Source organism: Colossoma macropomum, unplaced genomic scaffold (assembly GCF_904425465.1).
Source record: "Colossoma macropomum unplaced genomic scaffold, Colossoma_macropomum, whole genome shotgun sequence".
Lineage (NCBI taxonomy): Eukaryota > Metazoa > Chordata > Actinopteri > Characiformes > Serrasalmidae > Colossoma > Colossoma macropomum.
The window spans coordinates 23,181,871-23,199,514 of NW_023494787.1; the positions used below are offsets into that span (position 1 = coordinate 23,181,871).

Below are 17,644 nucleotides of genomic sequence, written 5' to 3' on the forward strand. Positions count from 1 at the left end.
CTCTGGCCACAAATGCATTTTTTCACAGCAACTGGTGAAAGGTTGCACAAGCTTTATCCAGCCTTGTATCCAACATTGGCAAAAATCCCATTCAACCTAATGAATTTAGGTTTGCATTTAGATTCACAATATAGAAGTTTCCAGAATAACCCTTTAAATTCCCCAGCTAAGGCTTACTATTCATACTGTAAAAAATAAAAAATAAGAAAACTTCACATGGTAACAAGCAATTTTATTCAACTCAAATAAACTGAATGAAACGATCCAGAGCAAAATTATAGGTTTGAAGAACAAAAGCAATAATTTACATCAATTCAAACCTCAAGACACTTACAATCCACTTCTGTTCTGTTTCACTCTTACACTGCAGCAATTACATGGAAAAGAATGGAAAATGACTGAATTATTCTTAAGTTTTAGAAGTGAGGACTGCTTGTGGATTCTGCTCATTTAACAGGTGTTAAATGGCTATAGACTATGTTGTTGTTACTAACTCAAACTAGGCAGTGAATCTGACAACAAACGGCAATGAATTTGCCATCATGCTAACAGTGGCTAAATTACACAACATAAAAACTACACCCAATATACCAGTGTAACCTTTCACACCCATACAATATAGATATCATTTGAAATTAATAAGACTAATTTTTCAGACACTGTTTTGTGCTACAATTTCTCATGAGATTAAATTGGATTTTTGCCAACATTCTATTAAGTTGCTACAAAATAATGCATTCATGGGCGGGGCATGGATAGGTCAACTGGATGAGAATGGAGAATGTTATTGGAGATATATGAGACACCTCAGTCATAACTACACTGCAATGAAAGAAAAGTCAAAATGAGCATGGTTTGTTCACAAACTCACTACCATACATGACTAACAAACATGAAATTACAGTATAAAATTAATCTCAACACTGTCGGAACAAAACCTCCTATCTCTAAAATGGTGACTTTACAGGAGAAGGAAAAAAACATTCTTAACTTGTAATGGAAGTTAATGTAACACGATTTTTTTCCAAGTAATTAAGGACCATTTCTGAATAACTAACAAAATATTTTCAAATAATGCCAAAAGTACCAAAAAAAAAAGACAAAAATGGAGACATAAGGTTTTTGCATGACTGCAATAACTGATAAAAACATGTAATATTCTCTATAAATGAAAAGCTCTTTGATCAAGATAATTTATCATTTTATTTTCAAAGTATGTACATGTTCATTTCTGTAATACTGTAAAAAGCTTATAATGAAATTCACATTATGGTCAAATGGCCCATGAGGGCATGACAACAACACCACAGGGTTTGTGTGTGTCTGGGTCATGGACAAACCTGACCTAGAACTGAAACCCACTGCTCTATGTAGCACAGAAAACTCATCACACACTCCTCGAAACAGATTTATGCTTGAGGGCAACTGTGAAAAGTATGCCACAAACCTGTGAGGTCCACTGAGGGTGGTATAACAAAAAATTCAATCTTCTGTTAACAATAGCAAAAAAGTGCACCTTTACATTAGCTGGGAGAGGGGACAAGTTGCAGTAAAATGACAGTAATTTACAGGGCAAAGATAAAGGACTGGGGTGTTGGAGTGCCAATGAATAATGTAGTGCGAGAAAATTTACTGGAGAAAATAGTTACAAAAAAGTTCCCAGTGCATTTCATGTATTTATTGTGCTGTCTCACATCATTTGATGGGAATAGGCCTATGAGTCATATAAAGCACTGTGACTGGCTATTGGGGCATCAGAGGCTTTCATGCTTGTCGACCTTTGAGGGTGTGGAGGGAGCTGCAGTCTTGCTCTGCTCTGCCTGCTGCTGTCTGGCCTGCAGCTCCTTTACCTCAGCTAGTACCTCCCTTGCTTCCTCCCAGGAAGAGATAGCTTCTTGTAGCAGACGTTCAGCTGCTGCCCTCCTGCTTTCCCAGTCCAGTGCCTCACTGAGAGGGGAGTCTGTGCCCTTTGGCCCTTTAAAATGGGGTGAACTTGTAAGCCACAAATTGGGCGAGTCTACACCCTTTAAATGGGGTGAAATGGAGCCAGCAGAAAGAGGTGAGTCTGAACTCTTGATACGGGTCAGGTCGATGCATTTCATACGAGGGGAGTTGGAACCCTTTGAATCAGGCGAGTCGATGCTTTTCGAGCGGAAGTTGGTCTTGGAGTGAGGGGACTTTGAGGACTTCAAACTAGGAGAATCTTTTGCTTTGACACGAGGAGAGTCCTTTGTCTTTGAGCCTGGTGAATCCTTGGCCTTGAGTTGAGGAGAAGATTCTACACTTTTGCCGTGAGTTGAGCTGTGAGAGCTGGAGCTTTTGGAGTGAGGCGACTCTGAGCCCTTTAAGTGTCGCAGCCTTGGGGAATCAATGCCCCTCAAATGGGTGTAGGAGCCCATTCGGCCCCTGTGCGGCTCCTGCTCCTGAACCTTGGCCAATAGCTCCTGGGTCCTCTGTAGCCGCTGGTTGATGAGGTCCTGCAGGTGGCTCGTTGGACTCTGGGCTAATGTGGCCTGGTGACTGAAACCGTCCCTCTTGATGGGCCTCCGTTCTCCACGGGACAGAGCGTCATCCATGGAGCCGCAGCGACTTCTACCCTGAGCTAACATCTTCTTGCCAGGTTGAGGAGTATGAGTCTGGCTTTGGTGGCTCCATGAAAGCTCACTCCCACGGGGCAGGCTGCTGGTCTTCACCCTGGCCTCGACAGGGGTCACTCGAGGCCTGGAGGCATCTGTGCCAGCGCGCTTCCGCCCAGGAGCCAGAACATCTAGGTTACCCCGATGGTCCTTTACCCACACTGCATAATCCTCCTCCAGCATGCTAGCATCCTCCTCATGCACCAGGTCCAGAGTTAGCATCCCATCTGAAGAAGTGGAGGCCTGTGGGTGCATCACCATCATTCTCAGAATCACTGATGCCCTCAGTTCTGGCTAGAAACGTTTTTTAACTTGGTTAAATAATAAATCAGGAAGAAATTTTAACCACTTAAACTCTAGGCATTTAAGTTATTAATCTTAAAGACTTTTTATCCAGTGACCACCATGAATTGACCTATTCTCTGCTCACAAATGCATTTTTGTGTAACAACTGTTTTGAGGTTAGACAGGCCTCACAAAATGCTAACAAGAATTCCATTCAGCATAATGATTTAGGCTGGAGTTTAGATTTGCCAGACAATATTTAGATTACAGTTTAAAATGGTGCACTACAAAGCAGGTCTATGCTGTTAATGTTATATGTAATCAAACCTAGGCAGGTGGGAAAAGACAATAAACTTGCCACCATGCTAATTATGTATATTCTAATACTTTAACCTTTTACACACATACAAAATAAATGTCATTTAAAATGTATTATGCACAAATGTCTCATTAAACTGAATGGGATTTTTCCAAATGTTCTGTAAAACCTGTCCAACCTCATAACAGCTCTAACACAGAGTACAATTGTGAGCAAAGCATCGACAGGTCAATTTTTCAATATCTACCATAAAGATAATATGCATTTCTGAGAATAAGGAACTGAAAGTTTAACCCTTTAAACTCTAGACTTTAAGTTGTATTCTAGTAGTTTCAGTTAAGAAATGGTTCAACAAAATATGCAATTCGCAAAATTTTTTACTTGCCCCAGAAGTAGTCAATCTGTAAAGGGGTTTGGCATCCACATTTTGCTTTTTTAATTTAGAACTGGAGCAGCAAGGCTAACACTGTTAGCAAACACTATAACTCACGCAAACAGCCAAAATCTTTTCTGTAAAAATACATCACCAAAACTTCTTTCAACCTGCTCAAACTGCATCCGGGTCTCATTAAGGTTGCGCAGACTTGTCGAAGTGGTTTAGGACACAGTGTGACTTACTGTGAACTATATAAATTAACAAAACTAGTGTTGTCTGAAATGGCTGCCTGTAGCAATGCAGTTTGGTTCATTTTTATAGCTCACAGTAATTCACACTGTATTCTAAACACTGACAGGTGTGTGACATCAATCCTGAATGTGGTTTGAGAGGGATGAAAGAAATTTTGGTGATGTATTTTAACAGAAATGATTTGGGCTATTTGGATGACTATTGAGTTTGAGTGTTTGTCAGCACTGGAACTTGACACGTAGCTCTAGTTCCAAAGTACAAAAGCAAAATTTGGACTCCAAACATGTCTTGGTTGATTGACCACATCTGGAGTAAGTGGAAAACTGGGTAAATTTGATTTTCTGCCAAATTTATCCTTTAATAGTACTATCTTTATCTTTAGATTTAGCTGTACCTATATCTACAGTCTCAAGCATTTGACCCCTGGTCAAATGACATGATTTGCTGATTTTCTGAGTGAAAATAAGTTCATACATCCTCTACAGAGAACATATTTCTGCACATTTTAATGCACAGTTACTGTTTTTTTGTTGAATTTACCATATTAGAAAAAAATAAGCATAAAAGGTGGCCTTTAATTGTGCATTGAAATGTCCAGAAGTGTGTTCTTTAAAGTGGATAACTTACTGTCACTTCAAACTTTTGCATGTGACTGTTTATATATTACACGCTCAGATTTAAAGAAAACATTTTAGAACACAGAGGCCTGTGCTTTGCACCAGCTCTCAGCAATCTGCACAAAAAAAACAGCAACTGACTTCTGACTGAGCTCAAAGTCAATGCTGAAATGCCACCCACCACAGCCATAAGATGACCCCGCGTGGGCAGGCGGCGCCCAAGTGGGATCTTGGCACGATCACGTGTCGGGTGAGCCAACAGGCTTTCCTCCTCAATTGTGACCTGAAAAGAGAAAAATGGAGAAAATGCCAGGTAAAGCAAGCATGACTTACCACTGTTTTTTTAGAAAGCTGATATGAATTTGAATATGTCCTTTAGGGTTAGTAATTTACAAGACATGACATATGATACAGCTAGCTAAATTTAGTGAAAAGCGCTAATTAACTCTGCATGTTTGTAATACAGACAACTCTGCAAGCAATCTCACGGTTCCGTGTGTAGAATGTGCTTCATATATAGGAACTGCTTAATTTACAGATTTAGAGTGAGTTCATATGCTGTGCCTTCACACCTCACACTTTCATAGAAGATGAAGTGTTAGTACCACTGGGATTACAGTCAAACCGAGTTCACAGCTAACATCTGAGCGTCAGCTCTAACAGAAGGCTGTTGTTAGCTTTTTGCATACAGGAAACTAAGGGTAAATGACATTACAACATTCAGGGATGGCTTCTTCTAAAATGAGACGCTTCACTGAGGCAGAAATCATGGAATAAGAAACTAAGCTGACCTGCGTTCCTAAGCTGACTTTATCTGATTTCTGCCTGTCAGAGCCGTCAAGCTTTATGTCGGCTAAAAAGCATTTAGCTGAAATGTCTTTCAAGAGGACGTCCAGCACAGGGACAGTAGTGACAGTACATTTTAGTCAGCTGCAGTGCTTTGTGGTTCCCTCAAAAAGGATTACAAAGACAAATCTTTCTATCCAATTCAGCTGTATCCTCTCTAATGGTGCAAAAAGAATGCAAACCTAGACATAGAGACAGATGGGGAGGGGGGGTAGCAGCAGACCAGAAGAGGGAGAGAAAAGAGCAGAAATATATATGGACAGATCCTGTGGATAAAAACAGCAGAGGAAAAAAGCCAACATAGGAAAGAGTGGGTGGGCGTGGGAGCATGAGACCGAGAAACAAACAATTATGGCTGAAAATATGAGATGAAAACAATAAGAAACAAAAAAAAAGAACCAGAAAGATGCTTTCTGCTCACCTCATCTAGAACACGGTTCTTGGCTCTGATAATAGCTGTGTTCAGAACATTGATCCAAGACTCCTTCTCTTCCGGACTAACAGCCAAAAACACGAGATTGGGCGTCTAAGGGAAAGACATTAATGAGAAACTGTATCCAACATTTTTTTTTCAGAATATTTTCTTAATATCTTCTGATATGAAGAGCGGAACTGTTTAGTCAATGATTTTGATAGCAGCGCTGAAAGAAGTAGCGAGAGCAAGAGGGGCGGATTACAAGCGCTGCTAGGATTTAAGCTTTGCGTGAAGCACAAAGCCAGCCAAATTCTGCTGTAAAGCATCTCCACATGCTCCTTAAAATCACCATAAATGAATTAAAGTCTGGCTCAATCTACAGCAGGCAGAATGAGGTAAAGGGAGAGGGCTTTGCGTCTTAACAAACTTAGAAGAGATAAAGAAAGATAAGTATTATTTCTTAATCCTGGAGCTCTCTTTCTCTTTCTTACAATGCACAAGCTAACACACACACACACGTCCAAGAAATGTGATGTGCAAACTCCCCAGCTCTCAAAACCTTGCAAAAATTATGAATTATTAATTTACTGAAATCTAATATTCCACAACGAGCATATTTAATAAGATGTAAAGCTAATACATGAAGTAATCTTTAGAGAAAATTGAACAGGATGAAGATACATACAAATTAAAAGACACCATGCGCCTTATGAATGACAGGACACTCACAGGGGGTGACACATATATTAGCTTGAGGAGCTGTGGTTGTGACAGAGCAGTTCAGCGCAGTCTAGAACTGAAGCTGGACTGAAGTTCATTATGTGTTCTGTCTTCCACAGGAGAGGATACTCTTGGCAGTGGCAGAGCAATAGGATTAGTGCATGTATCTGTCAAAAGAATGTACTGTAGAAGAAACTGCATTTTAATTATCTGACTGCAGTTGGAACACAGTTTCAGTTTTGATAGTACCCTTGTTTGTCTTGGTCAGTTGTAATGAACAGAATTTAATTTGGACAGTGGATCTAAAAATGACTAGCCAGATGTTTTATTGAACACACAGATATACAGTACAACTGCTCATCTTTTAGTGTAACTCATAATGGGGCTTATTGGGATTTTTTTGGGAGGGGGATTTTTAACCGTTTTTGTCCTTCTACGTAGCCCAATGCTACTCTCTTAGAAAGGGTGGTTCTACAAGGGTTCTTTAGTAAAGGGAATGATTCTATATAGAACCATTTCATGTTTAAATAGTTCTTTGCATGGTGATTTTTTTTTTCAGATTGATGGAGAATGTCTTTATGTGGTTTCACATAGTACCAAAAGGGTTCTTCTACTGTTACAAGCATGACATTGTAACAATAGAAGAACCCTCTTTGGCGCTATATAGACCCATTTTCAAAAAGGTTCTATATAGAACCATATACAACACATTCATCTGAAAAACAATTTCACCATGCAAAGAACTATTTAAGCATGAAATGTTTCTATATAGAACTAATGGTTCTAAATAGAACTATTCTCCTTACGAAAGAACCCTTAAAGAACCATCTTTTTACAGAGTGTACTAAGCCGGGACAGCAAAAGCTAGCATGTGCTTACTCTGAGTCATGTGAAGCATCAATGAATCTTTTGGCATAACTGCACACAACGTCAATAGACAGGTCAACTGCCAATTCTGTTACGTCAGCTAACAGACGCTCATGTTGGCTAGCATCACTAGCCGTTAGGCTCTCTTGGACTTCCAGCCATGGATGGCTGTGGTATTGCTGGGGATTGAACTCGTAATAAATGTTGTAACATCAACATCCATTTTACCATTAATATATGTTAAGAGATACATTGCTATGATCAGTCTACTCATGATAGGGTCAATGCTCAGACAACTGCACCACTTGGGAGCCCTGGATGTTCTAGTTTCTCATCTATGATTCATAAGTAAACCATTAGTTTTCACAATTTTCTCCTTATGCCAAATATAGTTGATTAGACAAGACATGTCTGGTATCTGAAATCTGCTTCTTTTGTATTGCACTGGAGTAACTTAACGATGGCATGAGTAAAGTGTGTGGTGATTTAATGTTAACTGATGGCCATAAGCTTCCATTACTTGTCACATTGGCCTCATAGCTCCAAAGCAAAATTAATTAAAACAGACTTTGAACACCAAACACAGCTAATGAACTAAATATGGGATAAGAGGAAGATTGTGTGCATTTCTTACCAACATACACTGGTATAGAGGCCTTTTCTACAATAGACCTCTCATTTAAATAAGACTTAAGTTCTAAATTAATTCAGACTCATGATCAAAAATGATTTACTTGACGTCACTATTTTATGTATAAGTCTTTTTGTTTTGAATGATTGTGTTAATACTTTATTTTTTAATACATGCATCTTTATTGTGCTGGTTCATGTGACTGTTGGTGGGCAGGTAACCTTATGATGTCACTGCTGGCCACTATATAAACTATTTTGCCTACTGAAGACCATAGAGGTTGAAACTTTGTATATATATATTTCAATAAATAAGGGAGCTTTGAGATATGTAGGATGCAGACTTCCACTGTTACATTTTTGACAGAACCATTCATTTAACCTCCCTGCACCTCTGTCTGGGCCTTTCTGTGGCACATCCCTCTGCGAGGACTCACCCGAGTTGCGGACTGGCGGCAACGCAGGAGGGTGAACTTGCTGAGGTTCTTCTTGCTGTGGCTCTTGGCTTTGCGCACCTCCTCTGAGCGCTCATACTCAGCCAGATCAAACACCTCATGTGTCTTCCCATCATTCTTCATCTACAGAAAAAGGGAAAAAACGGTTAACAACATCCACACAACTGGAGCACTCCACCAAATAGAAGGGTACAATTTGATGCTCATGTTTCGATTAATTGACAGCCATCTGCGGCCCTTTCACATGCTGGCTGTGCTGCTGACAGTGGGACACAGCAGGCCATATTGACTTCAGCCTGAGGGACAGGGGTAATTACTGATCACTGTTAGTGTCAGGCACACGCTGGGACAGAGAGTGCTCAAAGCTCACTCCACAAAGACATGACTACAATTGAAAAAAGGGATTACTAATATCATCTCACACATAATGTCCAACATACATTCCTTCCAAGGTCTGAATGTTTAAAATCAGGTGTCATACCACATGTGGCAAGAGAATTAAACACTGAGGAACACTTAATTATTAATTAACTATTAATAACTTAATTATTAATTAACTATTAATGAATTATGAATGCAAGCAAAGTTTGGCAGTATTTAATCCATAAAATCTGAGATAAAAAATTTGTTAAATAGATCGGAGATTACGGAGCTTACAGTATATTGAGCTGTAAATTGGGCTATGTTGTATATTGTCATTGTCGTATCAAAACCTCAATTGTTTTTACTATCATTCTTTTACATCATTTGATAATACAAGCTGTTCTTTACATTGTGTAAACATCTCATGACAAATGGACCAATTTATTCATGTAATATGTTAACTTACATTAAAATTTAAGAAAATGTTTTCTCAATTCCCTGTAAAGTTACCTGTTTGGAGATTTAGTGAACAAGGTTTTATTACTTAAACATACTTGTACGCCTGTCTTAAAATCTCTTGAAAGTTCACTGTTAAATTAATTGTTTAAACAAAACACAACGCTTAGAGTGGCCATTCTGCTTCAGACAAAGGCAAGTGGACTGAGTGAACTCTTTTCCGTTGGTCCAGCCTCTCTTCCTATTATTCTGCCAGTGACTCGTCTGTGAAAAAGCCTCATTTAAACACAGGTCAATCCTCATTAAAGCTGTCTAAGTAAAAAAAAAATGGAGAGCTTTATTGAGCCTGAGAGTGGGGTCAGGAAGCTGTTCCCTTTTGGGCCTACAATTCCCAGAGGGCCACAGTTCAGGCCGCAGGAGTTCATGTCGAGACAGTGGGTGGAATAAGAAATATCAGTGGCACCTCTGTATGTCGGTCCAACAGTAGTGGCTTCATAGGCTCACTAAGATGGTACATGGACAGATACAGCATACTGGGTCACAATTCTGTATGGTTGCTAGGCATTCACCATAGCAACAGAAATGAGCAACAAAGGAATCCACTGTCAGTGAGCCAGCGCAAGTCAAAAAGATCAAAGTGCTCCGAGTTCGTGGAGTGTAATATCAAACAGCACGCGTAAAAGCACAGCAACCCCACCCTCATTAGCAGACAGACATACTGCAATATACTCAGCAGGAACACACTCTAATAAAAAATCAGACAAAGAAAAAATATACAGGTATGCCCAATACTGGTGCACGTAACCTCATTCTTCCTAGTTAACCGGCCTCCTGAGGTTATAATGCGAGTGTGCGCTGACAGTGAGAGAGAATGCGCAGGCTAATGCTAATATGGGGCAAAAGACCCCTGAAGGAACACGCATGGCCTCCCTCCATCACATCAATATTTCACTCCCCTGCTGTTGGCCCAGCACGTTTCAGGCAGGGGGCCATCCTCATCCCAGGATTAACCACATCCAAAAATAACCCGCTAACCAACCAACCTCATACTGACAGCGAGGACTTTCAACTCAGTACAAAAATCACGAAAAGGAAAACATACGCTTCCTGAAGTGTCCTGTTATGAATTTTGCATGCTTTTATTAACATGGTGAGGCCATCATTCTCAGAAAGCAATGCTGAAAACATAAGACTTGTAGGACTTCTTCTGGTATGAAGCATGACTGTATGACTTGGCTGCTTAATGAAGATGCAAATTTCCAGCAGTGCACTAATGATTTTTGGAACGTAATACTAGAAATGAAACCACGGGGTCTGTGTTACAAACATGGCTGCTCTACAGCAAGTTGTTCACTGTAAATGCATGGCAAACAGAGCAGTGGGACTATGAACAGAGAGCCTGCGCTGGAAACCTTCACAGGGGAACCATAAAGGAAGTTCCTATTAGTTTGGCTCCAAACTGTAGTCAACATGAATTGAATACCCTGCAATTACATGCCCAAGGGTTTATTTCTGTACAAACTAGGTTGGAATTAAAGGTGGAAAAAGGATTTGCAAAATCCCTTGAATCATAGCGGAAAACACTCTTAAATCTGGTTGGCAACGTTATTTTTGAGGCCACCCGGCTCTCCCAAAATAGAAATCAACATCATTAAAATAATGGGCATATGTAAACCTCTCAGGCTTGTGCCACACGAAATAAATGACAATGCTATGCACACTAACAGATCATGATTCACTGTGTGAGTGATTACACTGCTATTGCAGCAGGCGCATTTACATCTATAATAAACCTCTGTTAGATCAGTCTTACTAGTTTATACTACAAATAACAAAGCTCATGCATAAATCACACAGTGTACTGCTGTGTAGTGCAGGTTGCGTGATTCAGTTCTGATGGGAGCTTACAGAAAGGGCTGAGCTGGTATTAAGATTCATTTACTATCCTGCCACTCATGCAATCAAAGTAAAGCTGATTCTGGAACATCACTTTATTGTCCACCTAACCAAATATTTCCTGGCTTGGAATATTTTTGCTATCTTAAAACCTGAGTTAGATTATTTAAATCTATTATCATCTAAAATATCAGAATAATCTAAAGCTTCCTGTGCAACCAATAATTGTTGCTTGTATAAAAGCTAATTCGTACACTTCCAAATGAAACATTATGGAAGGTCTCAGCAAGCTGAGCATTTTAACACAATGATAGGTGAGGGTGGGAGGGTAAGGTAGAACATGATATTTTTGCTTAATATTATTTTCCCAACTTGCTTTTATCACTGTGATGTAAGCAAAAACCTGAAGATCTGAAAATGGGACAAAAGTCATTACATTTTGTGGTGGAAGATTATGGGGAACCAAGAATTTTGTCTTTTAAATAATATATGATGAATCATGAAATATCATGAAGGGGGACCAGGGATATGAAGTAACTAGGTACAAAAACATCAATTGTGATATCAGGTTGGCTTAAACAAGTTCTGCTCTTGAATCTAGTTCTGTCACGCAAATTTCCCTTGAAGTTGCCCATATTCTACATTTTTTCTTGTTTTTTCTTTGAGGTTCATTTATGACATTTGTGTTGTTTAATGTACCAATATTTGACCAAAATTGTCTAAATAAATTTTAATATGACCCTTTTTCAACCTTTCTTTATTCCTTAGAACTAAACAGGCCGTTTTTGTTACTGTACCTTTAAGACTGATATACGCAAACAGCATCTCTTTTGTTTGCCCTGTATTGTGCCTCATTCAAAAAGCAGTCTGGACTGAAACACTCCTTACAACTTAACAGCATAAGTGGATAGGGCAAAAACTGATACAAGCAAAAGTTTTTGCAGCTTAGTTTTTATATACGGACTGTATGAAAAGGGGTGTGAACAGTTTGGAAAATTTAACGTTTGTATACTACATTAGCTCTTCTATTCTAAAAAAGCAAGGTCAATTTGGCTTTTAATGTGTCCTTGTATGACAGACTTCAATATCTAAACTACACTAGATTCTGGATTCAAGTTATTAAAAAATGTAACTGTATCTGATTCATCCGAAACATTCGACCCATTATACATATCATAAATTATATTTAATACAGTTTGCGGTTTAACATGGTTTTATCTGCATTGCCCTTGCCCATCTGATGTGCTATACACTGCAGTCCTTACCCTACATACAGTAAGTGCTAGCTCATCAATTATTCACACCAAACTTATAGCGAGCGCTTGAGCGTAAGCACTCAGACACTGGAAGAAGCTTGACTTTCTCCACATACGGCCTCATATAATGCATCAGGGACGCAAGAACAGAGATGCCTTTTATCAAAGTTCCTTGATGCATAGCATTTCTCCCTATGCCTATTAAGAGCGATTCACGTCATACAGTTACTTCCACTGACATCATCTTGGCAGGCACAGGGCTGTCTCAAGCAGTGTGAAAGAATACAGTGATGTACAGTGTGGCCTGTCACTCAGTCGTCTGCTTCAGGACACCGTACTCTCCCCCAGGGCCTCTACACACCTGAGGCAGCCGGCACCACCAGTATGATGCAACCTGCTGACACTGTCGCTGCAGATGGCAAAAATAACTCTGAGTGCCTGAGGGCTGAAATGCTGCCAATGGAGGATATTGCAAACCATATACAGACTATATATGTCACTGTTAGACAAGCATTTAATGATAATTGAAAGGTCTAGAGATGCTCTTTTAAACCCCTTAACCTTCACAGACCTGTCAGTGGGTGTAATGTTCATTGTTCATTCCTATAACATAACAGTGTGACATGGCAAAAACAGTATCACAGCACCTCAAGAGATTTTCACGAAGGATGATATGTAACAGCATATTTCATTTGATACGTCTGTACACACAAAAAAGCTCCAAAAACTATGAATACAAAGATTGTTATTCAATATTTCACATGCTGCACTGCGCTAATTCCAATTAAACAGGACTAATTATGTGGTATTTATGATGAAACATGCAGTTGCTCAGCGTTTTTTAAGTACTGATTACATCGACGATATGCTCAGAAAGCTTATTGTGACGTTATATGATGTAATTTAACACAACAACAACAAATACTGCCATATTGCCCACACCTGATAATTACTCCTATTACATGATAATAATTTACTAATTTCAAATTGTTTTCCATGTAGTTCCTAAATAATAAGACTTACGATGCTAACATTGAAAGATTTTTAAAGAGTTACACATGGTTTTTCAGGAGCTGAAAGTGAAATGAATACCATCTGCTGTAGGCTAGAAAACCTGAGAAAGCCACTGCGTAGGATATTCAAAACTGTTGTCACCAGATAGGCAAATAACTTTTTTTAACATTTATTTTCATGGAAAGATGCTATCTATACTGCCTAGATGCTGCTTGTTCTGGTAGGATTAACACCACTAATGAAACACTTTTGAAATACACACTAACTAAATGACTGAATATCTTATACATTCACAACTTCAGTAATGCTTATAAAATAAGTATGAAATATTAAGATAAGACAAGAATGTCAAATAAGGCAAAAAGTCAAAAAGTAGCTAGAGTTTTAAAGGCATGTTGAGCTTAACTTATGGCTCAAATAATTGCCATTAGTGTATAATTAATAAGGGAAAAAGAGGAATTTCCACCTTGTACCTTTTGCGCTTAATGGTGCGTTGGCTCTCCAAAATCCAAAATTCAAAAAGAGCACATAGGCCCCCACTCAACACTTAAATAAGCAAGAGATTATAGCTGCTTAAATCATTTTCTTTTTACAATTTTTTTGTTTCGTCTCATGCCATCCTCAATGCCATTCAAGTAATTAATAAGGCAATTGAAGAGGTCATGATCAGGTCTCTGCTTTCTACCAGTGACTTCACAAAAACGAATAGATCTGCTCTCTTTTCTCCTTATCAGATTCTCAATGTGCTGTTACTAACCTCATTCAGATGCTGGAATGTAGAGGTGCTCTGCAGTTAGATAACAGCTGAGTGTATTTATGTGTATTTGTGTGTGTGCATGGGGGGTGTCATGGCTTTGCATTCAGAGCCTTGGGCATCCTCAGGCACAAAAAGAGTTGCAGCTGCGGCTTTGATCTCCTAATGTGTGTAATGGCAATTGTACTGCATCCAAAAGACTGCAGCTGAGCGAGTGAGGGGCGAGCTACTCAGCAACATTTTTAATGCGATTTCAGTTATCTTAAGGATAAAGGCACAGGCCAGGCTGAAATTTGGTGGTTGTGGAGGGGGACTGGAGGGGGTTGGAGGGGGGAGTAGTGTGTGTCTCATTGTATCGGTTCACTCCTCCCTCTTGCTACCCAAAGTGACAGAGCTGCAAAACTAACTGGCCTTCAGGCTATGACATGAGAGAGCTGCTGCACTTCTCTGAAAATCATCATCATCCGTGTGCCGTGTGCTCATGCTTCAAGTGCACAGCTGATTTCATTACAGGGATGTGTTGGACCTCCAGTGAACCAGAAATTGGATTTAGAGAAAAAAAATCTTTTTGGCCTTCCAGTGGACTTCTTCTTACAGTTCTTTTGCAAAGAGATGATTGGTGGACGGTAACATTATTCAGAAGACACTCATGGACCAACTAATGCAACAACAAAGCTCAACTCTTACTGCCTTTCAGTTATAGGATGTGCATAAAAGATTATGGCTTTATTTGTATAACTTCCTGATATACAACATGCATATGTTATGGTGTGTGACACAACCATGAAAATTAGAGGTGAAAGATTTAATTGTTTTTATTTTGAAATTGGACGCACAATTTTTCAACCCCCAGAGCTTTATTTAAACTATATCCTACATTATGAAAAATACTGTGGGAAAATATAACCCTTACAACACAGAACTGAACCGCCTATACACAAGTTAGACCAATCAGAAGCAACCAAACATCCATGTGCTGTGTACATGACAACACAACCACTACTAACTAGCAGTCTGGAAAGCTGCATTCAGTCTTCAAGCTTTAAGCCATCAGAAGCGGATGTGCTGGTCTTCTTAGCCAAAAAAAGCCTAGGCCTCAATTTATAGAGAATAAAAGCATAAATCACAGTCACAAAATCAGAAAAATCGCAGTTGGATCATTCTCCCCAAGTCGTTCAGAATGCAACGGAATATGTCTATGATAAATTACAATTACCAGATTCCACTGTCCAAAATCCGAATATCACCTTAATGGTTTGGAATCATTTCTGCCTAGAAAATCTAAGTATGGGTTATTATATTAATGCCTAGTTTTATTACAGGCTTATTGTGTTCTACTGCGACTCACAAAATGCAGGGGCAGAAAAGGCACTTTTTACTGTTTTTCAATGACAATCTTTCATAAATTAAACATAGGCTACTTCTCATGTGGCATAACGCTTAATCTTAAAAAATCTAAAAATCTGCATTTCAGAGAACTCAACTCACCTCTTTTTCAAAAATATACAGGTGGTCCCCTTTCAGCATCACAAAGCGATTTCTCCATATCTCCCTGAAAATGCCTTTGCCACAGAACTTGCGGATCCAGCCTACTTTGTCCGGCTGCGATGACAGCTGGTTGGCATCTTGAAGTCCCTGCGTGTATGGAGAGTAAATCCAGCCTTACATAACAGAGGAATTAAAAATGAAAAGCCTCTCCTACACAAACCCACTCTGATAACCTAATCTTTTGACATATAAATATGGCATGTGCTGCTGATCATGGCAATAGATTCCACACAGCAGCTTTTAATTAATGCTCACTTTAAGGGTGTGGCCAATTAGCCTGAATACTCTATTATATAAACAGAATAAAGATATTGTACCTGTGCTTATCGCCTCGGAGAACGACACCCCCACACATATGGTTAGAGCAATTTTAAAACTCTGTGCTACACGTTAGATAAAGGCAAGACAAACGAGTCACAAAAAACAAACATATCACAACTTACACGCATTACGACAGTAACATACCAAAATATAGCCCAGCTCTTCTGCTATACAGAGGTGTGCCAAACAGCATTAACCTAAGAATGTATTATACAAATGTGTAGACTAGCAGAGGCGTGTTATCACAGCCTGCTCCAGTCCCGTCAGAGGAACAGCGTAAATTTATTCAGCATTTACACATCAGCATCTCACCCTTTTGACCAAATGGCTTTTCTTCATGTTGAACGTGAACTATGGCACTTTTCAGATCTATATCCCTCGAACTGCCCCCGGTTGTCTGTTAGAGATGAACCGCACCGCTGGCTGCGCTGGTCCTCCTCTTTGTTGGCGAGTTTCTGTCTACACGCAGCTGACGGAGCTGAACGGGCGGCTCGCAGCAGCTATTCGCTGTCGTGACGGTTTGCAAAACGCGGGCATACTGTCTCCACTGGCTTGGGAGGCTCCCTGAGAGCTGCTGAGAGTTGCAGTGAACCAGATTGTGGGCTGCTCCAGCGAGAGGAGCTCCGCTGCGCCCTCTACTGGACAGCGCCGCGCTCACACAACGCGACGTCACGTCAGATGTTAAAGCTCAGGTATCGAAGATGAACGAGCGCAGCTTATTCTCACCTATTTACACACTAAAAAGTGCTTTTTTTGTATCCAAATTTTTAGTCTCTGCAAGGTTTTCTGATGCCAAATAGTAGGTAACATAAATGTTATATGATAACAGGATATACGAGATCCTGAATATACGATATTCTGTGCATATTCAATGATAATTTTCTGTTTTACAAGCTCACAAATCCAAAGTACTTAGTCAATGTACACATTAAGAGATTTGTGATATTTACGTTGCTCAAAGAAGCCTTGCATGTTCTCATAAAAACACATCTCCACACTTTGGGACCATGTATTCCCTGTCAAAGGACCTGAGGCCAGTTTCCCAAAAGCATACAGTGTTATTACAGACAAATTAGCTCTAGTGACTTACAGTGATCTCTGGCCACTCCTGCCCACTTGCCTCCTACAGTGGTGCCACAGTAGTCTCCAGAGTGAGATTTGCCAGATTAAAGACAAGCTCCCCCCACCCTTCTGATGTAAGGTTTTTTTTGCTAGCTGGTTAATGCAGAAGGAAGCTAACATTACAGTTAGGAATATCACAACTGTATTCATTAGCTTATACATCAGTGGTGCATCAGTGGATTTCTTTATCACTGTGGGTGGGGGTTTCCAACGGTTGTATGATATATTTACATAATGCATGCTGGATACTGTAGTGAGAAAACACTGATGGACTGAAGAGCAAAAAGGAGACAAAGCTGTGAAGTATGAAAGGCTGTAGGTATTGCATAACATGACTAATAACATATTGAATGCTTTTTCCCACCAATGCACCTTTAGGGTCATAGGGCTACACTCCCCCTACATAAACCCTTCGTGACAACTGACATAAACCTAGATAAACAAAAGGATGGTGGCAGCTGTCATAAAGGCTGACTTTGTTTATTTTGATGTCAAG

At 39.7% G+C, this 17,644-nt stretch overlaps 1 protein-coding gene across 1 annotated transcript; it reads right to left on the minus strand.

The window, feature by feature from the left end:
- Window positions 1-1,082: 1,082 nt before the first annotated feature.
- On the minus strand, window positions 1,083-16,571 carry plekho1a (pleckstrin homology domain containing, family O member 1a). Its single transcript, XM_036566509.1, has 6 exons — window positions 16,339-16,571; window positions 15,646-15,792; window positions 8,401-8,541; window positions 5,753-5,857; window positions 4,667-4,768; window positions 1,083-2,879 (listed from the first exon to the last, which is right to left on the minus strand). The coding sequence occupies exons 1-6, from the start codon at window positions 16,363-16,365 to the stop codon at window positions 1,755-1,757; spliced, it is 1,647 nt and encodes a 548-aa protein (XP_036422402.1). The 5' UTR covers window positions 16,366-16,571; the 3' UTR covers window positions 1,083-1,754.
- Window positions 16,572-17,644: the final 1,073 nt, after the last annotated feature.